This window comes from Marmota monax, unplaced genomic scaffold, assembly GCF_021218885.2.
Source record: "Marmota monax isolate L192 unplaced genomic scaffold, Marmota_monax_Labrador192_F-V1.1 WCK01_AAM20220418_F8-fsc00079, whole genome shotgun sequence".
Classification (NCBI taxonomy): Eukaryota; Metazoa; Chordata; class Mammalia; order Rodentia; family Sciuridae; genus Marmota; species Marmota monax.
The window spans coordinates 4,353,115-4,379,847 of NW_026694099.1; the positions used below are offsets into that span (position 1 = coordinate 4,353,115).

The 26,733-nt window shown below is 29.5% G+C and overlaps 1 protein-coding gene across 5 annotated transcripts in view; it reads right to left on the minus strand.

Moving 5' to 3' along the window:
* Nova1 (NOVA alternative splicing regulator 1) overlaps positions 1-26,733 on the minus strand; it is a 139,279-nt gene that overhangs the window by 18,917 nt on the left and 93,629 nt on the right. For 3 of the 5 annotated variants that reach the window (XM_046465327.2, XM_046465328.2, XM_046465329.2), the window contains exons 3-4: positions 12,214-12,380; positions 4,105-4,176 (exon numbers count right to left, since the gene is read on the minus strand). In XM_046465327.2, the coding sequence (XP_046321283.1) occupies positions 4,105-4,176; positions 12,214-12,380 (239 nt within the window). The remainder of the gene's footprint in view (positions 1-4,104; positions 4,177-12,213; positions 12,381-26,733) is intronic. The other 2 variants (XM_058585836.1, XM_058585837.1) reach the window with 1 other exon arrangement.

Genomic DNA, 26,733 nt, shown 5'->3' on the forward strand with positions numbered 1-26,733 from the left:
GGTTGGAGATGTGGCTCAGTGGTCAAGTGCCCCCGAGTTCAAGCCCTAGTACCACAAACAAACAAACAAACAAAAAAACAGACCAAAAGGAAATAGCATATTAGTGCTGGGAAAGTGAGATTAAAATAAGTTTTATTTAAGGAGAGAGAAAAGGGGCTGGGGATATAGCTTAGTTGGTAAAGTGCTTGCCTTGCATGAACAAGGCCCTGGATTCAATCCCCAGCACCACCAAAAAAAAAAAAAAAAAGAAAAGAAAGAAGAAAGAAAAAACATTTTCATGCTGATTGACAGATGAAAGAAAGAAAAGGTAGAACTGTTCGAAGGAACCTTGAGTAAAGGCAAAAAAGATAAGATTAATGTACAACTGAAATGAATGATTTTAGAAGCAGGCAAGATTTACCAATGGTAATAGACAAAAAGGTATAAAATGTGGGTATAGATGCTATTTCATTACATATTTGTTAGTGTCTGTTTGTGAAACTTCTCTTTTGACCTCTTATTTTTTTTTTTTTCAGTGAAGTATGTCATTAGTTGGGAAAGAGAAAGAAACAAGAGTTACTGGGGGACTATAGGAAGGACAATTATTAGATGGCACCAATATCTGCACCCCATCCTGTTACAGCTTATATAATCCTCTACCCTTAAGTATTGGTGGAACACACAACTTGTGTCTAAAAAACACAAGGCAAAAAGAGATGAGATATCATTACTGTGTTTAAGGTATGTTGAACAGCAAAGGTGTTAAGAAAGACTACTGTGATGAGCTTCAATATAAAAGACTCTATCCTGCTAACATACAATTTAGAGAGCTTCTCAGGTGGCCTTGCAAGAAGCAAATTGCCAACCTGTAATAGTGGATGGCCTTTGGAATCTTAGTGCTACCTCTTGCCAACAGCCAGTAAAAACAAGGAAGATTAGTCCCTAGTCAAGCCTTTAGGTAAGAATGCAACTGAGCAGACACTTTGAATGCAGCCATGTGAGACCAAGAGCAGAGGAGTTAGACTGCCTGGTTCAAGTAGTGCTTAGACTCCTAACCTACAGAAACCATGGGAGAACAAATGTTTTTTTTTTTTTTTTTTAAAGCCCTTAAATTTGAGGTAATTTGTTATATGACAACAGATAACTGATACAGGGTTGAGAAGAGAAATTATATAATTGTCACCTGGTAGTCAGAAAGTAAATTGGTTTACAATTATCTGATAGAATTAAGAGTCCATTTGAGAACTGTCATCATGAATTTAAAGTGTAATCAGTCCGTTTTAATTTTGCTTTTCTGCAACCATAGCAAGAGTACATGCAGAATATAAAATCCTGTTTTCATGTGTCTTGTACATTTGGGTAAGTATTTCATGTAGCTCAATTTTGTTATTAAATAAATGTCTATACAGCACATATTCTAAGATCATTCTTCTTCTTTTTTTTCTTGTTCTGGAAATTTGGGAAATATTCTAGGAGTGCCAACAACCAGAAACCCCAAGTTAACACTGGAATTCCACTTTTGATACCAATGATTTAGAAAATCATTGTGTGGAATGTTAATAAAATATCTAACTAATTTAGAACCAATAGATTAGAACTGACAAATAGTAATAATTCTATTTTCAAGTTTTTTGAAAGTTTAGACATGTTGCTTTATAAAGAATTCAAATCTATTTGCTCTATACTTCATATTTAAAATTCCATACATAAAATTTTTCAAACTTGCACCTAATAACATGAAAAACATAAAAAGAAAATGAGTTGTAAAATAATTAGCACTACCTACTAATTTTTTTCAATAGAAAAGTTAAAAATATTACATTGCTAAGCTACAAGCAACTTTGTACTCAGTATGAAATTACATAAAAAATTAAGCTAAAGAAGATACACTTTTATTGGAAAAATATTTCAGTGCTGTAAATATAGCCAATACTAATACTAAAATGATTCTAAAGATAAAATTCATTTCCAATAAGCAATTTGCTATATTTATATTAAAAGAATAATCTTTTTTGCTATTACTTTAAGCATAACCTAACACTTATATGGTGTCTGTTACTTTCTCAGCACTGTTCTAAGAATAGTTAATTAATTCTTTAATTCTTAAATCAACATTATAAAGTGGTATTATTTCAATTTCACTGATTGGAAAACTGAGGCTCAAGGTTACTCAGTAAGTAAGTAGCAGACCAAGTACTGGATCATAGGCAATTTGGCTCTAGTCCTGACTTTTAACTACTATTTTATAAGGCTACTATCATGAAGCCTTTCAATTTTCTAGGAGTACTTAGGGTCTGATGTGAGAAAATATGTTAAGTGGGCTTAGGGTAAGAAAGTAAAATTCTGTATGAACTGAACAAGTAATAGTTTTTATAAGGAAAGAAAAGGTTTTTAAATGTTAGGTCTGCAGATCAAACTTATTCTTTTTGTGCTTTTAATTTTTGGATTTTCTGAATATTTATAGTCCCTTAGTTCATTTTAACACACTAATTTGTAATACACACTATTTACTCAGGAAATAAAACTCAATCATAATTCATTTAGCTAATATTAATTTAAAAAACACAAATGATAGTTTTCCAACTGTATTTCATACAGGTTTATAGTAATTCACCTGGAAAATTATTTTATCTATTTTTAATAGAAGTGGGTATCATATTAGTTATAACACATAATTTTCAATCTAAAACAAATCTCTACCAGTTATAAATTAGTGACATATTTGATAAATTGCTGGGCAAAAAGAAAACTTAAAAAGTTATGAAATTTACTTTCATATATGTTGAAAAGTTCTTATTTTAGTTATAGAAAGTTTAAGATTATTATGTTCTATCTTATCTTAGTTACACTTACAGGTAACACCAATATAGTGAAGCTAAATTAATTAAGACTGCAAAGAATAACTATAAACTACCAAAACCATAAAGTTTGAAAATAACTACAATTCTTTCAATGAATTAAGTTTGTTTTATTCTTCTCTTAACCTTGCTTCAAGTTATCCAATGGATATTATATTTCTTTTGTATAAAAAGAGAAGAAAACTTCTAAATAATAGATATAATGGAGTACAGTAGACAGAATATAAACTCACAAATGATTTATTATTTTCTAAGTAAAATGTTAGTTTTGTTTCACATTATTGTAATAAAATTTCTTTCTTGTGGTTGCAAAAGAATTAGAATCAATAAGTGAGCAAAATAATTCCAAAAGCCACATATTAGCTAATATGCAAGAGCCACATTTAGTATATGTAGCAAATATACTTCAGAGTTAATAATTTGTTAGTTTTATAATAGAAAATATATTAAAAAGATAAGCTTTTGTTTAACATTCCAATAATCCCATGAGGTCTTATATTAGTTTAAAAAAGTGAAAATAATAAATAACATTTCTCATCTAAATGAAACTCAACTCAGACAAAATGAAAATGTTTTTAATCATTTTAATAAATATATTATCCAACATTTACATTTTTGAAGAATAACCTACAAAAAGTATCAAAACAATCATCAAATCAAACTAATAAAATATATTTCTTGTTGAAAAGCTTGCCACTCTAGTAAAGTGTTTATGATTTCTTAAATACTAAGAAAATACCAACTTCCGAGATGCTAAACAGTACTAAAATTATCATAAATACCAATGTTTAGTTACTTTTAGATGGCTAGAAATGCTTTTTGTCAATATTTTTTACATAGTAAGGCATGTGTCAAATAAAAACAAAATTGCATTCACTTTTAAAGGTATACCTTTGCTCAATTTATGCATTTTTACATATGATTAGGCTTAATTTACATATCACAAACCCTAGGAAGATAAATTAATGGAGATTAAGACCCCAACTCAATAAATAATCCTCAGAACTTCATAAAGTAATTACAGTTTTAAGGGAAAATAATAAGTTCTAGTACTACCCTCTAAATATATTTCTTTGTTAACTGAAGTTAAAAATGCATATAATTTTTTTGAGATCATTGATATTTCTTTCGTAGGTTATTTGGTATCTGGTCATGGTGCAAATATGTGAATGAACGAATAAATCCTTAACCCACCATTATCTTTTTCTCCAGTTTGCAGGCAATCACCCGTGAAAAGTATGGTGTAGATGACAGGATGATACTGTACCTGATTAGCTCTGGAGGTGGTCATGGGATCAGATGGAGAGGACTTGGTGGTAGTTGGGGAAGATGGCAATGTCTGGGAACAAAGCAGTTCAGGAGCAAATCAACCTTTATAAGCCTTAAACTGATCATTAAATAAAACGAAATAAAATAAAATGTAATATAACGAGAACAAAATCCTATAAACAAAGTTTTCTCCTATTCATTCAAATTTAATGGAATTTAAGATCAATTGAATAACTAATGCGTGTAAATATGCATGCATAAGCATGTAAAAATAAATTCATGACTTGAAATCATGATGGTGACTGATAAAATTCACATGAGTACTAAAGGTATTCTGACCATATTCATGAATAGTAGTCTCATTTTTCCCCTCTTGTTTTCTTGGGGAAAAAGAGATGTCAAAGAAAAATTTAAGAAGTTCAATGATTAAAACTGAGTCATTTTCCTATCAATGAATACAGTCGGAGATTTGAAGAAGTGGTGAAATGAAGTTTACTTTGGCATAAAAGTATCCACCTACTTAATATGCTGAACATCACCAACAAGTTGATTCCACATGAATTTAGGGATCCATACATAAAAGCAATTAAATTTGTAGTTCTGAGTTCTTAATATCACATTATCTTCTAAAATTTTAATTTTTAATAAATTTAGAGCCCGTCTGAAAATGTAAACATTAACCTCATATTAATAAGCAGGTAACTAATAGCATTCTAAAAATTACCAAAAATATTTTAAAATTTCTGCTGAACAATAAATTTGATAGATGAAGGGTATAATATATTGTAGCATCATTAGCCTGTGTGGAAAATAATCATCACAATATTAGGAATCATACTTATTGCTCATTTCTAAACATATATTCATGTTATATAAAATGTTTTAGGGTATTTTAAAGACTTCTCATATTTATTGAGTAAACATAAATATATAAAATTTAACACTTTTCTTCTAAACATATATTCATGTTATATAAAAATGTTTTAGGGTATTTTAAAGACTTCTCATATCTAATAGAGTAAACTTAAGTATATAAAATGTTAACACTTTTCTTTAAAAAAATGTGTTGCATGTTCACTTAGCAAAATAACATTGCTTAAGTGGTATCTTCAATAAATAATAGTTTTTAATAGGCAAAATGAGATAGGTTTTTACAGTATAGATATGATTCTATATGGGAATTATGTTTTACCTTGATATATATCCATCAAAATTACTCAGAGATGAGCAAAAGCATAACTTTAAAGTTTCAGCAGTATGATTATTTGAAATCAAACTTTTTCATATAAGATTTCAAAAATTCTAACTTGAGTAGAATAAAACAGTAAAGAATAAAAAAATACACAAATTCACAGGCTTCTGATTAACTCACTGACTTACAGAAAAAGAAAGGATTGGTTCTAACATCAGATCATCTTATGCAGTCTAAAGTATTTATCTTATTCCTCAAAATATTTCTGATTCTTCTTAAGATAAAACCTAAGATAACTTGATGAAAACTAGATCTACTAGTGAGAAACCAAGATTTTTTTCAAATCATACAAAAAAAAAAGAAAGAAAATGACCTAAATTTAAAGGTTAAACTTCTTAAAATATAAAAAGCTTCAAAACTTTTACTTTCTATTTTTCACTCTTTGTAATTAATTTTTGCTATTTCTCCAGAGACTTCATTATCAGTCATCAAAAATTTCCCTGATGCTTTCTTTTCCATGCAATACTATGCTGGGGCATAGCTAATGACTTTATGCTACTATACAGTTGATGAATTGAATAGTAATGTCTTATTTTCCCACCTCTGGTTTACCTGTTACTATAGTATTCTGGGGGAAATTAACATACACTTAAAAATGCATTCTGTATGTTATGGTTTAGATATTCATTGTCCCCCAAATACACATGTGTTAGACAATACAAGAGCATTCAGAGGTGAAATGACTGGGTTAAGACAATCTTAACCTAATCAGTGCATTAATCCACTGAGTGGAATTAACTGGGTGGTAATTCTAGGGAGGTAAAGTATGTCTAGAGGAGGTAGGTCCCTGGCGGCATGATTTTAGGGTATATATTTTGTCCCCGGGTGAACTGACTGCTCTCTCCCTGCTTCCTGGTGGCCAGGTTCTAAGTAGTTTTCCTCCACCACATTCTGCCACCATGATGTTCTGCCATATCTTGGGCCCAAAACAATGGACTGAGACCTCTAAACTCATGAGCCACAAAATAAACTTTTCCTCCTCTAAATTCATTCTTGTCAGGTTTTCTGGTCACAGCAGCGAAAAAGCTAACTAGAACATATACTTGTCATCTCAGATTAATATTGGGATTGCTGACTAACAGACATTAAATAACCCTAGAGGCAATATTTCCTGATATAGATCAGAATCCAAGCTCATTAACCTACAGAGGCACAAGATTTAAGAGTGCTGGGTTCTTCTATTTCCATCAGAGTAAAATCAATCTGAAGTACTGTAGGTTCACTATGACATCTCTGCCTTGTGCCAGATACAGACTTTCAACAAGATCTTTACATATTGCCAAGAATTTTGTGTAAAAAGTAGTAAGATCAATTGGCTCAGAATTTGTAGCAACTTAGTTACAATGTTGATTTCTTTTTGACTTTCTTTTTGATTGCCATCTATATGATACATTGAACATGTTTTAATAAGTAACACAACTTACATTCATCAAAACTGTCCTTGATAATTCTGACACTTTTCCTTCCCCAAGAATAAAAGCAATAATTTTAAACTTCTAGAAAATATAAATGTTTTCTAAATAACTAGAGGTTTGATTATCAAACATCATAATATGATAAGAAGTTTTATTTCAATAATTTAAATAAACAGGTAAAAATATATAAATTTGGGCTTAAAAGGAAACAATTGCTGAAACTGTCTCTAAATATATTTGCTTGGTTTCAATTCCTAAAAGAGTAATGCAGTAAAGACGTGAAAAGTTTTCTAGCAATTATTCATACAGATATTATTAAGCATAAAGAAGTATCCTTCCTTTAGAAATTTGATTTATAATGATAAAGATATCACAGAAAGTTTTCATTTCAGCTGATTCTTTAAATATTAAGAGGAAACATTTTCATAAATAGATAAATGTAAATACATTTAAAAAAACCTTTAAATTTAAATTAAAATGCTGTGATAATTGTTCTCAACTATAAAGATAAATGGAACAAAATATCTGTAAGAAATATTCTAGCGTACAATGTTTTGTTTCCTTAAAATTTTAAGTAAAATGTTTACATCCATTTACTGTGCAGAGTTAAAGTTTAGTGGTTTCAAGTTAAATACCATTTAGTAAATCTTTTGATATACATTAAGGTTTATCATGATATATCATGAAGATATAACTAACTAACTATCCATGTAACATCAGTATATTGGCAGATTTATAAGAAATAACTTTTACAAAGCACAATTTCTTTTAAAAAATTTTTCTAATTTTTTTTCATTTTCAAATGGTAAATATGAAGGACAAGGGCATTTGTAAAGCACCATTTTGCCTTCCAAACAAAAAGCATAATGTATTTTTTTATCTATATAATGAGCGGCTGCTTAAGAATTCATTAGACATTGAAGACTAAATTACTTATTACTGAAAAACTTCAAGTATTCTAGAGTAGTGAATCCTTTGAAGTAAAAAAGTGTTTTTTTTTTTTAATCAAGATTTTAATAATGTTTTGTTAAATGTAGATATAACAAAGTTTTGGGGCATAAGAACCAAAATGTTACTTCAAATTATAAGATGAATTACTGTTAATATGTGATAGTTTTGCTGGACCAGGGAATAGTACCATAGATAAACTCCATGATAAATATATCTCGTCTTCAAGCAAGTCTATAGTGATATACTGTCAAGAATCTCTAATATTTACAGTGAGAATAGCAATGAACAACTATCCATGTTAGAATTAGGAATCTGTTATTAGCTGAGTAATGTTATTAAGTAATTAACTCCCCAACCCTTGTTGTGAGTTCTATTAAATAAACCTGTATAATGCTCCGTAAAAGATAAAATATCTAAATATGCAATTGTCACCTTTACTTTATTATCCTTGATAAATATCCTTCCCTTCCCTTCCAACATCTGAACTAATTCATATTTCTCTTTTGATACCAATATCTTTACTCACAAGTCCCCCTATAATTTGTCTAAATTTTTATCACCAAAGAGACCAATATGCAGAGGTGTCTTCATTTTTTCATAAACTTTCAGAGAAATTAAAAGGTCTCCTTGGAAAATCAGAAATAATCTAAAGTCTGTAGGATGTCGCTCTATCATACATCCAAGGCTCTTCATCTTCTGATCCTATTCTACCTATTTAATATTAATTTTCTCTAATTACCAACATAAACATTGTACTTCTGCTTAAGCAATTGCCTAATTATTCTGAAGAAATATATCTTCCTCCCCAAATCCATTTTGAATTACTTAGGCAATTCCTGTATAATTTTCAATGTTAGTTAGTCTTTGCTTATTTAGAAGGCTACTAACTGTCACCCTAGCTTACATTTTTTTTTCACAGTCTTCTGAACTGTGGAGCTTTGTTATATCATACAGTTTTATATTTTGTAAGTTATTTTAAGCAGTGATATTTCATAAAGGCAAGTGATATTTCATTCAAGGGCAAGGAGAATTAAATGTATTTTGTAATTTTAGAGATTTAACAAACTCATGATTGAATGAATGAATAATGAAGAAACAAATTAACAAGTACTACTTTGTAAGTTGTTCATGATGAAAGTGACATTCCTTGGACTAAATGAGATTTTTTTTATATATCTTAATTAGATTTTTTAATATACAAGAGAATCCTTTAAGGTCCCTGAGCCCTTTCTTTCCTAATAAACAAAATAATAAAAAAAAATTCTGAATTAAGAATTGCATAGTTCCCAACATCTAATATAGAAAACTGGATTTAAGGCTATTTGTTAGGTTTCATTCATCTACCATAGGAAAGACTTGTGAGATCAGTATGCATTACTTTCCTAAGGAACTCTACTTGTTTGAGGACCCGTTCAGTTAGTAAGAGAAGGTTTCATTCGGGTAGATATTATGGTCCACAAAATTTGCTCAGTTACTAACTGTATCTGAATAACATATTTGAGGACACAGAAATTTATTAAAAGTCTATAATAGATGATACAAAATCATAACTTTTAAAGTTTATTTGTTTAGAACTAAATTTGACTTCTGATTTTAAGTTCAAATTACATATAAATCATTTTTGATAAGCAAAACCTTAAAATTCTGAATCATAAAAAAACTGACAAATGTAATAACTGAAACATTAATAAAACCCACAATTTCATATTCCACATTAATCTATTTCTACATTGAAGTTCAATGTTTCTTTAGGCTCTAGAATTTTTTAAAACACTGGTTGTATTCTTTAAATAATCTTACCTAGAACAAAACTAGTAATAAAAGTCTTTAAATAAAGTATTATTAATTTTTATTTGTTTTTGCAGTGCTACAGAATGTGAATCTAGGACTTCCCATATGCTAGGCAAGCACTCTACCACTAAGCTACATCCTTAACCCAACAATTATTTTTGGTGGAAATTAAAATTTTCAAAAGCAACATGAATGTGTCAATTTGTTAAGAGAAAGACTATCATTTAACAAGAAATGTTATTATGATTCTATGTATTTAAATTTACGACATATGTAAACATGATATAAAATTTTTTTTATCTGTTCTATGGAAAAATGCTTTATTTTACAAATAATTATTTTATACTGGCATAATTTTTCAGAAAAAAATCATGATCACTGAAATTAATACATGTGACTTACTATTTAGAGAATGATCTGGTAAAAACTACTATACTGGTAAATTTGATACTTAAAGAGAGAATTCCAAATTTAGAGTATAAATAAACAAGATGATCTGTAATATTTTGAAAATGTTTTACACCTTCTCTAGATTTTCAAAAAAATTTTATCAGTTTTTACATTACAAGGAAAGTGTTTAAGTGTTAAATATATTGCCCTACTAAATTCAGTGTTCTCTTTTGATAAATTATTTTAAATGATACATTATTTCACATACATGATTTGATTACATGAAAATATAAAATAATCAGCCACAATTTTAATTCCATGAATATCAGCAAGGCTCACAAATGAATGCAAATACACAAAAGTAAACCAATCAATATTAATTTAGCATATCTTGAATATAAATAACATTATACAACCGAGGTAAATAAAAATAAACAAAGCCTTTTAAATCTCTAGTTTTCCTAAATCTACACTGACATTGGATATACAATAGTCTGTAAATCTCATTGCCATAGATGAAACTGAAATTTTAATAATAGTATACAGACTATCATTTGGTGGTACTGGCTATTTGTTCTTAAAACACAATAAAAACTAATTCCTATTATATCCTGAAAACAACTGCTAATGGTATCATATTATTCAAACATATTTTAGTTTTTTAAAAAATCAAGATGTTCAAGTCAAATTCCTAAATGTCTGAATTTTCTCACAGAAGTTACAAAAGAAAAGAAAGAAGTAACAGGCTGGATTAAGGCTGAAAATCAAAAGATTTTATACTTCACTGTTCATTTTGTAAGTTCATAGCCTCAGATGATTTTAACCCAGAGGTCTTTAACTAGATACCACCCAGTTTTAAAATCAACTCATCCTTTGTATGAGTTTTAAAATCAACTATTCTTTGTATTTCCCTAGCACAGAGAGAATAGACACTGCAAACTAACCAATGGCTGTGAAAAATAAAAAAATAATAATTTTCAATGATATATACAGTTTAAAATATTTATATGCTGCCATGTATATATTAAATGATATTTCCTTAAAAAGTTAAGAAGGGTATACAAACTGACCCATTTGACAGTGATAGAGTATAATATGAATGATTTTATATGGAATAAGAGTTGCCTACTCATGATTTAAAAATGGAAGGATTTTTTAAAAAATGGTAATTAATAGAAAATTGAATATTACTCTATAATTTAAAAATATATTACCTAATTAGTAATTTTTACATTTATATATTAGTACTATATTTACCTATATACTAATGAAATTATAATAGAATTATAACTGCTCAATTTTTTTCAATTCAGAAACATGAAATTAATAAAATTTTGTGCTGCGTCACAATGAAGATAAATTTTCTGTAAGTTAAATAGCTTGGGAATTAATGAAGAATAAGACATTTCTTTTCAAAGCATAGTCTTTTGATAATAAAATTAAGACAAAAATTAAGAGGCTATTATAAAAGGGCAAAGGCAGAAACAATAATTATGAACATAGAAGTATCAAATAAACTAGTAGATTTAAAAATTTTTATGGTGGAAAAATCCATCTTATTTAACATTAAATAGTGCCATTTTCCCCTAAATCATGTCATCCATTACTCAATCTTAAAAACTCACATTAGATTTTATCCAGTAAAATATTTTTTACAGAAAATCCCATACATTAAAAATCAACATTGGTTCTTGATGACACATATGTAAAAACTACACAAGTTATACAAAACATAATAGCTAATTTGTAACAAAGGACTGAATGCTAGGTATACAGATTTACTTATACAAATTTATAAAAATGTTGAACATGACAATTTAATTAACAAAACAGTAATCTATATGGAAAATAACTATATTGAAGACTACAAAATATCACTAAAAACTGGGTATTGGAAATTTTGAGAATATAGTTTCAATTTTATACTTTATTTTAAAAGTAATAGAATTTGAATAAATTAATAAATTAATTTATTAATAATCATATTAATAAAAATAATTAATTATAAATCATTATAATTATTATAAATTAGTAAAATTTGTGTCTATAATTTTAAAAGCACAATCACAAAGAGACAGACTTGTTCATCAATATAACACTAATAAATTAATAATTAAATTAATATGTAAATGAATCAATCTAAGGAAAAGACCTTGATCAGTCTTTAAGTAACTAAATTTACAACTGTATGTTTCAAATATATTTAAAATAAAAAACTTTATATGCTAAGACATTTTAAGGGTTCTTTTGTTAGGAATTCATATTATGCTGCAGATATTTCTCTTTGATTTCCCAACTAAACACTCACTTGTTTGATGCGATCTGGATTAACGGTGGTCTGGGGTTGTAGAATGCTGACTGGTTCAGTCTTGGCCACATTTTGGGGCATTTCTCGAATTTTTTCTGCAATGAATCCATGAACTGCATTCAGTGCTTCAACTGTTCCCTGGATCAAACACACTCGCTCAGTAGTACCTGTAGAAAGAACATTAATTTTCAGCAAACGTTCCTTCTCATTTTGCATTAAAAAAAAACTATGAAAAAGGGTGACACTGTAATGCCAATAAAATATTATAAAATGTAGTGCTCTAAATTCCAAATGTTAAATTAAGGCAAATATAATGAATACACACATGCCCCTCTTTACCACTTTGTTGTTGTTGTTGTTGTTCTTTTTTAATTATTCTTTCTTATTATCTGTAGTCTTGAAATGGGTCTTTGGATTCCAGCAAAATTAAAGATCCAGAGCAGTTCTAAGTGCACTAGATTTGCATTGGCATAACATATACCTACTGAGTATTTGATGAAATAGCTTCATTTCAAGGACTTAAAGAGTTTAGAAACTGGTGACACACAGATAAGGAGCCACGGAATCATCTTTCAAAGAGCTTACTTTTTTATGGATAAAAAATGTTTAACCAGATAAACATGAGAGCATGTTATGAAAAATAATAACAGTACCAACATGATACATTGTTGAGTCCACAGTGTTGTGGTGCTGGAAAGTTCATATTGTAGACAAGTTTCCAAATTTCTACTATCTATCCATTTACCTTGTTCTTTCAATCATAGCAACAGTCACTACTTGATATTTTATATTGTTTATTTTTAATTTTTGCATTATAATGTTAATTCCATATGGACAGTTAGTTTGTTTTCCTTTGTGCTGTAGTATCCCCATGGCCTACTAGGGTCCCTGGGAAGTATTGTACACTTTAAATATTTCTTGAATAGATGAATCAATGCCGCTTTTATTTTAATTTTAATAAAAGACAATGTCAGAGTTAAAATGAAATTTAAAAGTAGCTTATGAAATATTAAATGAATGAATAATTGGCAAACATTAATAGTATGTGTTTTACATTTAGTGAATAAAATGTAGATAAACAATATGACATAGGAATAAAATGAAATTAGTTGGGTCTAATACACAGACTCTGTAACCTGTTTTTATTTCATAGATATACCTTAAGGCAAGGGAAGTAAGTGATTAGTTTTTCAGACTATTTTCTGAGGCTTGCAGCAGCAACACAGTATTCAGTGGTAATCATTTTCTCAATGTTCCCAAATGAAACGCTGAACTCACTTCTCAGAAATAAGTATTTTTTTTTCTAAAGGGTTACTAAAAAAATCTAAAGAATGACATTTCAAAGGTTGTAAAAATTTTTAAAAATGAATACAAACATTTTCAAGTACCTATCACATTTCCTTCAGTGTCACTGTTTCAAAATTCCAATCCACTGTATAGAAGGTTTTTTAAAAATTTATATATAACAGTGGGATGCATTAAAATTCTTATTACATATATAGAGCACAATTTTTTCTATCTCTGGTTGTATACAAAGTAAAATACATTTGTAAGAGCAAAGTTGTGAAATACAAACATTCAAAACATCATAGTTTATACTATTTTAAATATTATGATAAGCTATTTTATAGTAGTTTTTAATTTAAAATAACAGTATGATATTATTAATTCTAGAAAATACACAAATAAGAAGAAATAAAAATATATTAGAGGGTACACTTAAATTTTCATATTTTAAATATGAAAAATTCAAGTTTAGGATAAACTAAGTTTTCTAGGTTATAGAAAAAATTCCATGGAGGTCAAGTATAATTTTCATTTGTAAGGACAGACAAAGCCTGAAAAACAATAAGAGTTTGTGGATTTATTTTTTTCTATTTTTCTTAATCAGCTTTTCTTTACTCTTGTCAATCTTAATGTATCTTTATGGTAGTTGGTTAAAATTATCTAGTGTACAATCAAGAAAGACTTTGCAAGATTGTATTAATTGTCTACAAATGACTGTATTAATTTTTCTAGAAAGGATGGGAATTGATCAATGTAGTTAATGCAAAATGTTCTTATACAGGTCAGCAGTGTAAACAGGGATTTTTAAAAATAAAACATAGCACTAATAACTAAAGACATTGTAGAATCCATATTGTTCTCAAAATTCTGATTTGATTAAATACATATGACACCTGACCAAAAAGAGAAAGGGGGAGGGGGAGTGGGAGGAGGAGGAGGAGGAAGAAGAAGAAAGCAAAAGCTGCAATCCTCAGAAGACATGCTGTTAATATTCTTCTACAGAACTTTAAAAGCCTTTTCACTAAGGTAACAAGAAACTAAAATTTTGAGGAAAGACACAAAAAAGGAAGACCCTCAGATATATGACCAAACTGTGTACACAATGAGCTTATAAGTCATAAAAGTTGCTGTTTTTTAATAATTTAAAAAGCTTTTAGACTTCATTGGTGTCTAAACTAAACTACCAGTTATTCATCATTTTGTTTGTTTAACAGAAGCATTTACCTCTCTTTGCAACAAAATAGCGAAAAAAACTGAAAATTAGTTACATAAGAGCACATGCCCACATTTTGTACAAAGTAAAAATACAGGCATATAAGACACTATTTCTTAAAGTTGCACTTTTAAAGGAGAAACTTCAAAATTCTAACAGGAAGGATCAATACTAAATAAAGACAGCAATATTTGAAATTTTTATATATTTGAAATATTTGAAATATTTTTTACATTTCATTCACAATGCAATATCAAATTCTAAAAATATATGTTTTTAGAACTTTGAAACAATGATCAGATTTCATAACTAAGTTTTCATGGAAATTTGTTAAAATATATTCTCTCCATGCTATTGTAACCTGGACAAGACATTTAAAACAGTTTGTTGTCCTCTCAAGGGCATTCCATCACTTTTTTTCTGGGTCTCATCTTTTCTTACCAACCAAGTCTTCTGTTCCTATTGTTAACAGAGTAGTTCTTTCTAATATCATAATGTCCCAACAGCAGAAAACATGTTATAATTCCTTCAATTTCAAAGAAATTGACAGAGTTAGAAAATTGCCCTTTCACAAACAATGAAATAAATAACTGGGGCAAATATCATAAATAAAATCAATAGATGAAAGGCTAATGAGAAATTTTCAATAAAAGCATCAGGGTTTCACTGACTGACTTCAGGGGTCAATATTAACAATGATGAACAATGTGAAAATCATATATAATGTGCCTCTCAATGAGATCCAATGCAAAAGCACAGTACCAATTACATATAGATATAAAAGCAGCTGAACAAATCAAAACATTTTGTGCTGCATTTCAATCAGAGATGATACTGAAAACAGAGAAATAGATGATACCATAAGAAGGCAAAGATATAAATCATCAAGATTGTAAAATTGTTTACAAAATGATCCACTTTCATCAATATGAAGGTATTATTTTTCAGACAAAAGAGAGACTTAACTACGAAATACTAAGGCAAAATGTAAATTCAAATTTGATTGGATCCAAAGTCAAACAAATTTTATTTGAAGCATAATTGAATTGAGATAAAAAATTGAGTATTAGATCTTATCAAAGGACTATTGTTAATTTTAACTGTGTGATTAAAACATCAGTATATATTTTGTTTCTTCTTTTTCTTTGAGATGCACACTAAAATATATACAGGTTTAAAAAAAACACTGGAATTTGCTTTAAAATACTTCTGCAATAACAAAAAAGCAAATAAAATCGACATGGCAAAATTTTAATATTACTGATTTAGATGAAGGGCACAAGGAGATTCATTAGACTATTCTACTTTTATATGTTTTAATTTTCATAATAATAAAATTTAAAAGCCTTAACTAATCTCATATGCTTCTTCTCAATCTTCTTATCCACCCAAATTCCTTGAATGAGTTATGTATACTTTCTACTTCCTTACCACTAGTCTTGAATTTCTCAAATGGTTTTCCCCTTCAATTCTACTCCATTACAATATTTGTTCTATAACTCACTGAAAACATTCATCACAGATATATCTGGTCAAATTCCTTCTTCTATCTTCATGTTTTCAGTCCATAAGCATCATTTAACATAGCTGACTATTCTTTTCGAAGAAGAGTTCACTTGATCTTCAGGATACCACATATCTCTGGGTTCTGGCTTTCACTCCATTAATTCATTTACTTGTAACATTTATTGAGTTCCTACTACAAACAGGCTAAAGATACATCAATGACCAGACAATACCCCTGACTTCTTGGAGCTTAAATTTCAGTTAAAGTAGATAAACACTATGCATGAAATAAAATATACAGAGAGAACACTCAAAGGAAATGGGTGCTGTGAAGAAAAGTTGGGGACAATAACGAGCTGAATAAAGACAAAAAGAAAACCATGAAAGAAATTTTGCCATAGTCAATACTGCATATGCAATACCTAGATTAGTGCCTGGCACACTACAGATGGTTCAGCAAATAGTCTTCGAATAAATGAATAACTACCTGAGTCTAAATTTTCTTATTTCTAGTTTGAAAAGCATATGTATTATCAATTTTAAGGCCTTTTAATATACAAAGTATCTATAAAGCCAATAAACATCTTTGGGTTTATTAGATCAGTTAACTATATAAAAAGAACATATTTTGGTTAATCATTTAAGTAACTACAGTAAGTTAAAAATGTCTCACAATCACAAAAAGGGCACTCAGTAAAAAGAGTTTAGGCAAAAGTAGTAGGAGATACATTGGGAGATATAAGAAATAATTCAACAGAATTTATTTCCTTTCTGGGGTTAAAAAAATTAACTTTAAACATGTAATCCACCTAAAGCAATAAGGTTAGGAAGAAAAAGAAATATTTTTTTTTCCTACAGTCTTTTTTTTAAAATTTTCTTTTTAGTTGTTGATAGACCTTTATTTTATTTATTTATATGCAGTGCTGAGAATTTGAACCCAGTGCCTCACATATGCCAGGCAAGTGTGCTACTGCTGAGCTACAACCCAAGCCCTTCCTGCAGTCTAAAAGTTTTTAGATACTTCAGCCTACTTCAAACAAAATCAGTCTATTCTAGAATAATGAGCATATACTAATGATTTGATCCATATACTCCAATTGTTATCTATAATGAAACTCAGGAAGCATTTTATTTGGATTTGAGAAAAGTACATAAAGATAAGCATGCAAATCCCCAAATCCAAAATTCAAAATGTTTTGAAACCTCAAACTGAATACTGACATGACACTCAGAACTTTCAGAGTATGGAACATTTCAAATGTTGAATTTTGAGATTAGGAATGCTTAATTGATATGGTCTATGCAAATACTCCCAAATCTAAATGCATTACAGCGGAATGTTTTACAATTCTTATTACTCAGACAGAGCACAATTTTTCATATCTCTTGTTGTATACAAAGTATATTCACACCAATTTGTGTCTTCATACATGTACTTTGGATAATAATGTCCATTTCATTCCACCATCATTTCTAACCGCATGCCCCCTCTTCCCCTCCCACCCCTCTGCCCTATCTAGAGTTTGTCTATTCCTCACATCCTCTCCCTCCAACCCCCACTCCCATCAATTATCCTCCTTTTATCAGAGAAAACATTCGGCATTTGTTTTTTTGGGATTGGCTAACTTCACTTAGCACTATCTTCTCTAACTCCATCCATTTAAATGCAAATGCCATGATTTTATTCTCTTTTATTGCTGAGTAATATTTCCACAATCTGTAATTTTTACAGTAAAAGAACATACACATACAGTGAAAAGAAATTACTAATTCCAAGTAGCTAATATTCTGAAAGGACAGGGTTTATTAATGAAATGTTTAATTTTATCTTTTACCTTTTTTATAAAATATATTTTATATTTTCTCTTATCTTCATTTTATCAAGAAATATCTTCCTATACATTATATATTCTCAAGTATATTAATATTTCTTGTACTAATATTTCCTATATTAGTGTTTCCTTATAAAGTGCTGGGCAATAATCAAGTGGCAATCTCAAGATTTCTTTAGGTATGTATGTATTTCTGTGCATAATTATGATAAATGCAATAAATTAGACCTAAAAAGTCAAAGGTCAAAAATTTTTTTCTGACATATGGAAGGTAGTCCAAAATAAGGGGGGGAAAGGGGGTGTGTGTGTGGAGAAATGGTCCATTAAAATAGAATACAGAGCAGTGGAATAGAGGAAGGAAACCAAAGGGAAAGGAAGGGAAGTGGGACAGAATAAGGGGAGAATAATGGAATGACTCTGACCCAACTTTCTCATGTACACATGTGACTATACCACAATAAATCTCTCTATAATATACATATATGTATAAGATATCCTAATAAAAAAAAACTATAATAGAAAATCAGTGGAGTAGAGGGAAGGGTACAGGGGGAGACAGGAAAGAAGGAAAAGGGGAAGTACGGGGGACTGAATTACAGCAAATTATATTCCATGCTTTTTAACACTGTCAAAATGAATCCTAACGTTATGTATGACTAAAAAGAACCAATTAAAAAAAGAGAAGTAACACAATAAATAGTTAACAATTTGTTGAATCTGCAAAGAGATACATGTTTATGTATTACCTTTATCTCCGAAATTTCCTAAATGTTTTGTAATTAGAAACAAATAAAACAGAAAAATGGTGCTCAAAATAAAACAAGAAGAATAAAGTCTACATTGCATGAATTTTCTTTGACAACTGTAATTCAGGTTTTAAAAAAAGGTTTATAGTTTTTTGAAGACATCTTAATTTTTAATTGTAAAGCATCAGACCATCCATGTTTGTTATAAATAAAAGAATTTGCAATGAGTTGTGTCATTAGCCTCGATCTATATTCATGTTAATATAATTACTTGTACTATATTCTTACAATATATAAAAGTGAAAATTTAATTCATTAGCCTTTTGAGTTTATTAAAAGTAAATCACGAGTGACAACTAATGTCAAACTTTCTGTCAGGTTAAATAACATAAAACATAAATTATTTAAAAACTTGAGAACAACAGTAACAACAAAATTAGCAGATTGAAACTACTGAAGAATTCTCAAACATAACTTTATTAATAATATTTCAACAGACCATGTTACCAGTTCTTTAATGCATAATCCATAATAATTTATATATGAGAAATATTTATTACTATTAATAACATTATAAATACATGATTTGCATTCATTTCTTAGGTTACCATATTTATTGTAAGTACATCAGCAAAAGACACATTTCAGAATATTTATGAGTTTTCTAGGTATATCAACACAATGTTATACTCTTTCAGGAGAAAATATATAATTTATTCAAGAAGTGAGGCCATTTAATGGTCTCCTCTGACATTCACAACTACAGACTTTTTCTTTATGATTCAGTCTAATGTCCATGTTCCTAAACATACAAAGAATAGCTACATTAAAATTTTAAGCAATTTTACAATTTGTATCTCAGAATATTATTCTGTTTTAACAGTGATTATATTTCCTTATGTTTAAAAATCATTTCATGATTTATATAAAATATACCTGTTACAAATACATATATTTACCATCATTATGTGTTATATAAAATGTATAGATGTTTTATGTATTACATAAATTCATAATATATTTGAGAAAAATCATTTGGAAAAAATTATATAATACATAAAATATCTATACATTTTAAAATTTCATTTAATGTTCTCAACAATTAGGAAAGATAATGATATTTCCAACTTACAAATATGAAAGTAAAACAACTAGAATGAAGATTATAGCAAATGCCAAGATAAATTATGGCCTGGTAAATAATTTTTTTCCCAATTACACCATATAACTCCTAAAATGTATCATTAGGCCACCTAACAAACATTTTTTTAAAGAAAAATAATATTTCTGCTTGGTTATGGACAATTATTTCATTTAGTTTGATAATTTTTTAATTAATATCCCCTCAGGTTTATTCCTTATCTGGCATAAGATGAAAGAAAAGTGACTTTTTTTTTTTTTTTACAGAGAATAGGCTGGCACAAAAATATATACAAAAATTAAAAAGTTATAAAAAGAAGAAGAAAGGTGTTGGTTAAATTTGCATGGGCCATTAGCAATATATTACAGAACAAGTTTGCAGATCAACAAAAGAACTTAGGAAAATTGCCATTAAAAACTAAGTTCAATTTGTAATTGCAGCTTTTATGCTATTATAGTTATACACATTTGATGATACTCCTTTCTATCACACAGTTTCTCAGGGAAAGATGCACTGTTTTTAAGAAGAGGACGTTTTTGAAAAGAAATCACAGGAATTGAAATCTTATAATGCAAAGTAATCATTGCTTTCTTTTCTAGGTGACCAACCAATGTAGTAAAATATGTCTCTACTGCTAATTCATAAAAATTTACAAAAGGCCATAACATACTTTAGTCTCAAGCCAACATAGTGAAGACTTGAGTCTCTGTTGATAGAACATGGTTTAACATTAAAATATATCCAGTCAAGCCCAAGGTCAGGGTCTACATTTAAGAAAAATCTAAAAGATACTAATATTCTTCAGAGACCTAACACAGACAGAATGAATGACAAGAAAATTGATATTGTCTAGCTTCTCACACATTCTCTTTCCTATGAATATAAAGTGCCTACTAATTTACTTTGACCAGTCATTCCTATAAATTAGCATCAGCAGCACGGGATATTCTAACTTCCGAAGAACCCCCCAAATAAGACATATCTGAAAATTTTAAATACTAATGGAAATTGTTCTCAGATATACTGCAATTCATCTCCAGTTTCTCAGTTCTGAGGCAATGCAGAAGTTCCTACCAACAATTATGATATTATTTCATCCTTAGTATACTCTTACTATAATTCAGGATTGTTATAACAATCCTAGTTTGGTCAATATTATTACCTCTTAATTTCTAACATGAACTATAGGAACATAAAACTTCCAAGACAAAAATTCATTAAAAGATAGTAATTATATTCTTATATATACATATAGAAACATATTTGTTGACTTGTCCTCATTCCCAATCACTGTTACCATTTTTTACTATGATTTCCACTCAATTTCTGCTGTAAGAAAATGACATTATCCTTTGTGTATAAACGGAAATTCACCTACTGAAATTTGCAGACTATACTTAGAAGCTGGGAAAGTAGTTTTCAACAAATATGGGATACAGAATCAAGTTCAGAAACTTAGAAGTGTAACGGCATGCATAGCAAATCAGTCATGTCTCTCATTCTACACATACAAAAAAAAATGAATTCAAAGTAGATCAAGGACCCCTGAATTAGAAAAGTAACTCTGCAATTGCTGGAAGAAAAGATAGGATCAATATTTTAACATATTGGCACAGGCATTAACTTCCTTAATAAGTCTCCTAAAGCCCAAGAAATAAGACCAAGACTCAATAAGTAGAATGGTATCTAAGTAAAAAGCTTCTGTACAGCAAAGGAAACAACTGCATGAAGAGAGAGCCTAAAGAATGGGAGAAAATCTTTGCCACCAACTTTTCCAAAGGGGATTAATATACAGAACTACAAAGAAACCAAAAAACAGATATAAAAAAAACCCAAACAAATATCCCAATCAATAAATGGGCAAATGATCTAAACAGACATTCCTCAAAACTACACATGGACAACAAATATATGAAAAAATATTCAACATCCTTAACAGTCAGGGAAATGCAAATCAAAACTACACTGAGATTTCATCACACTCCAGTTAGAATGGTTATCATCAAGAATACACAAAACAACAAATGCTGGTGAGAATGTGGGGAAAAGATATACTTAGATATTGTTGCTGGGACTGCAAATTATTCAACCACATTGGAAAGGAGTATGGAGATTTCTCAAAAGACTAGGAAAAGAACCAACATATGACCCAGGTATCCCACTCCTTGGCATATTTACAAAAGTACTAAAATCGGCATACTGTTGTGATACATGCATACAAATGTTTACAGCAGCAAAATTCATAATAGCCAAGTTATAGAGTTAACCTAGGTACCTAACAACAGATTAATGGATAAAGGAAAACTGTAATATCTACACAATGAAGCCATAAAAAATGAAATTATGTTATGTGTTGATAAACGAATGCAACTGGAGAACATTATGGTAAGTGAAATAAGCCAGACTCAGAAAATCAAGGGTCAAATGTTTTCTTTGACATGTGGGAGGGAGGAGGAGAGACAAGGAGAAGAGAGAAAGGAATAAAATGGGGGACCTATGAAAATAGAAGTGAAACCAACAGAGTAGAGAGGAAGGGGATTGATAGGAAGTGTGAAAGGGAAGGTATGGAGAAGTACTGGGGAATGAAATCTATCAAGTTATGCTATATGCCTAATTATGATTGTAACACAAAGAATCCTGTTTTCATATATAATTATAATGCATTAACCAAAAATAATAGAAAGGAGATAGTAGAGCAAAGGGATGGAAGCCAGTATGGGAGGGAAAGAAAAAGGAATGAGATTGATCAAATTATGTAATGTGCATGTACAGGTATGGCATAATGAATCCCACAACTATAATGTGCCTATAAAAATTTAAAGATAAAAAATTACATTCATACCACATGAATTATCTGTGCTACATTTTTTCTCAAAGCTATTAAAAACAAAATTGTATATCCAAATAATCATTCAATTAATGGGATAAAGAGAAAGGAAAATAACAATATGAGGCACAGACCATCTTTCTCTAAACTTAGTCATTAAAATCACATCTAATGTTGATGGATTCTTATGTGGGATATTTCCTCCATGGAATATATGACATGTCCTAGCTGGACAGAGAGACTCTCAAAACAATAACAACAAAAGTCATGTGAGGTTAAGGAGAAAAGCACATCAATGGACATGCAGCATGATAACAAATCACAATAAAACTGTTGCTTATAAACTGAGATAAAAAAGATGACTATCACTGGTGATAGCCCTATTTTTCACATATAACAAAGTTAACACTTTTGTAATCCAATATAGACTAAGCAGTAACTTCATTCCCTAATTTCTAAAACAAGAGAGAACAATTCCATTTTTACCATGAGCCCACAAACACAATATAAAAGTAAAGTCCACATTTGTATGGGTTTCCAAGGGAAGTGAATTATTTAAGACAATGACTGATCATGCCACTGATCACATGCACTATATCAAATAAATGTAAAGGAAGAGTGCAGAATCATGACCTTTCACTTGCTGGGGGGAAGAAATATGGGAGAGTAAATTTGTAAAGTTTACAGTTTATATGAGAAAAATATTAAAATATTAAATGAGGGAAATATTAAAAGCATGTCATTTTATTAAAAATACTATTCAAATATTAAAAGGTATTAATTTGGGCAGTTTTATGTGTGCTAAGATTATATGGCAATTTAAAAATTACTGTAAATATAACAAAAAATGGCCATTGTAATTACATGCCATTTTTAGTGTATAATTCATTAGTATTAATTACATTCAAATGCTGTACAAGCACTCTTATTTCCAAAATTTTCTCATCATCCCATTTAGGAATTCAGTAGCTCTTAATAAATAGATGATGCGCTGGACACAGTGGCATGCACATGTAATGCCAGCAGTTGGGAGGCTAGGAGTTCAAGGCCAGCCTGGACAACATAGTGAAACCCTATGTCCAGGAAAGAAAAAATCTTTATCCCTATCTTTCAACATCCCCTGGTAATCTCTAACCAACTTTCTGTCAATGCATTTATCTGTTCTATATATTTAATATAAGTAAAATAATACAATATTTATCCTCTTGTTTTGGCTTATTTTACTTAGCAAAATGTTTTCTAAGTTTATTAATGTTGTCACATATATCAAAACTTCATGAATTTTATGGCTGAATAATACTATATTCTATTTTACATATACATCACATTTTGTTTATCTATTTGTACTGGTGGATATTTGTCTTGTTTCTTCCTCTTGGCTGTGTACATAATGCTTCAATGAACACTGGTATACAAGCATCTGCTTAGATGCCTGTTTTCAATTCTTTCTGAATAAACCCAAAAACAGAATTGCTGGGTAATATGTAATTACTTATTTAGCCTATTGAGTAGCCAAATCATTTTCTATAGTTGCTTCACTACTTCACATTCCCACCAACAATCTAAGATGGTTCCAATTTCCCCTCTTCCTACCCAAAATTTCTTTCCTTCTTTTCTTTCTGTATAATAATGAATGTAAATGGGTGTAATGTGCCATTTCACTGAAGTTTTGATCTGCATTCTCCTAATAACTAATGGTGTTGAGCATCTTTTCATGATCTTATTGTCCATTTGTATGTTTTCTTCAGAGATGTCTATTCACATCCTTCAAATATTCTATAATGTATTCCTTTTCTTGTAGAATCTTAGTTGTTGTTGTTTAATGTATTCTGGGTACAAACATTGTATATATTTGCAAACATTTCTCCCATTCTGGAGGCTGCCTTTTCACCTTCTTGATAATTTCAGTTGTGAACAGAAGTTTTAAATTTCTGATTTTTAAAATTTTTCTGCTTTTAGTGTTATACCAAATAACCCATTCCCAATCTAATATCATGAAAAACTATCTTTTCTTTTAGAGTTTATGGTTTAGCTCTATATTTTGGTTGCTGATCCATTTAGAATTGTTTCACTTTGTTTGCAGCAAGGTCTGCTGCCTAGCTGGCCTCAAACTTCTGGGTTCAAGAAACTCTCCTGTCTCAGTCTCCAGAGTAAATGGAACTATAGGTACATGCCACCATGCATGAAACCTTCTTAGTTAATTTGTTATATGATATGAGGTAAGATTCTGACTCATTCTTGTACACATGGAAATCCAGTTGTCTCAGGAACATTTTGTGGAAGAGAGTTCTCTCTCTACTTGAATAGACTTTGTACCTTTGTCAAAAATTCACTAGCCATAGATACAGTGAGTTATTTCTGGACTTCAAAAATATTTCATTGTATTTATGTACCTGTGTATGTGCCATATACACATACATAAGCAGCAGCACTCTGCTTTGATTAGTATAGCTTTGTGGTAAGTTTTGATATCAGAAAGTGCTAGTTTCAATTCTGTTCTTTTTGTCTTTTCAGGGATTTTTTTTTCAATTCCATATGAATGAAAGAATCAAGTTTTCCCCTTCTGTAAAAAAAATAAAAAGGCTATTAAAATCTGGTAGGAATTAAACTGATCTGTAGATTGCTTTGGGTATTACTGACATCTTAACAACATTGTCTTTCTGCCTAGAAAATGGATGTCATTTCATTTTCTACCTCCTTTATTAAACTTATCCTAGGTATTTTATTATTTTAGAAGCTAATGTAAATGTCAATTGCTTTCCTAATATACTTTTCAGATTGTTCCTTGCTGCTATGTAGAAACACTGATTTCTCTCTGTGTTACTCTGTGCCTCACAACTTTACTGAATTTTTTTTATTAGTTCTATGAATTCTCTTGAGATTATTTGGAGTTTTCTATATATAAAATCTTGTCTACAAATAGAGATAGTTTTACTTATTCCATTTAAATTAGAATGTCTCTTTTGTTTTCTTGTACAATCATTCCAGCTAGAATTATCAGTATAATGTTGACTAGTAGTGGTGAAAGCAAGCATCATGTTTCGTTCTTTGGGTAACAGGAAAAGCTTTCAGATATATTGTTTTGATTTAATCTACTTTTTTTTCCATAAATTCTCTTTATCATGTTAACAAAAAATTGTCAATATTTTATCAGGAAAGTAATTACAAACCTGTTACTAATATATCTGGGTAATCAACACTTTCCATGTGCATTAAAAAGTTATACTATAACCATAGTATTAAGAAAAATGAAACATTTAAATAGCATCAGCATACCACAAAATACTGAAATCAAAATGTGACTCTGGGGATGAAGATACGGCTCAGAGGTTCTTCAAAATTCTCCAATTCATTTGTTAAAAATTATGTTTGAATTCACTACTGTGAACAGATAATGAAAAACTTTAAACTTTAAATTTAATATTGAGTGTTAAATAATTACAAATTAAAGAATATCAGGATATCTTAACAGTAAGGGGAACTAATATTAAAATTGATATTACATCTATCAGATATCTATTTGCAGCTTAGGATAAGTAGCTCTGTTTCTGTGATACCATAAAGTGATTTTAATGGACTTAACCATTATAATTTTAGTTTTGAAAATGTGCCTCAGAAAATTATAAAACTCTGTTCCAATACTTCTGTAATTCCAATTGTTTCTAATGTAAGTCTCTGCCCTCTCTTTTATTCTGAATTATTAGAATGTTATGAATAACTGAAGAAATCACAGGCTAGAGTGATTCCCTGTCAGTTAAGTTCATGCACTGTCATATGAATACACTATTCTCCACAGGCTAAAAACTTCTGAGACCCTCTGGATTGTCCTCCTAACTTCTAATCTACTTAAAAACAGATTCTTGGCCTCCTGTAACCAATGGCCTCTGATCCATGTGAGGACAGATAACTGGCTCTCTGACACCATCTGGCCTTTCCTGTATAAAGGCTCTTTCTGAGTCTTTGGTTTC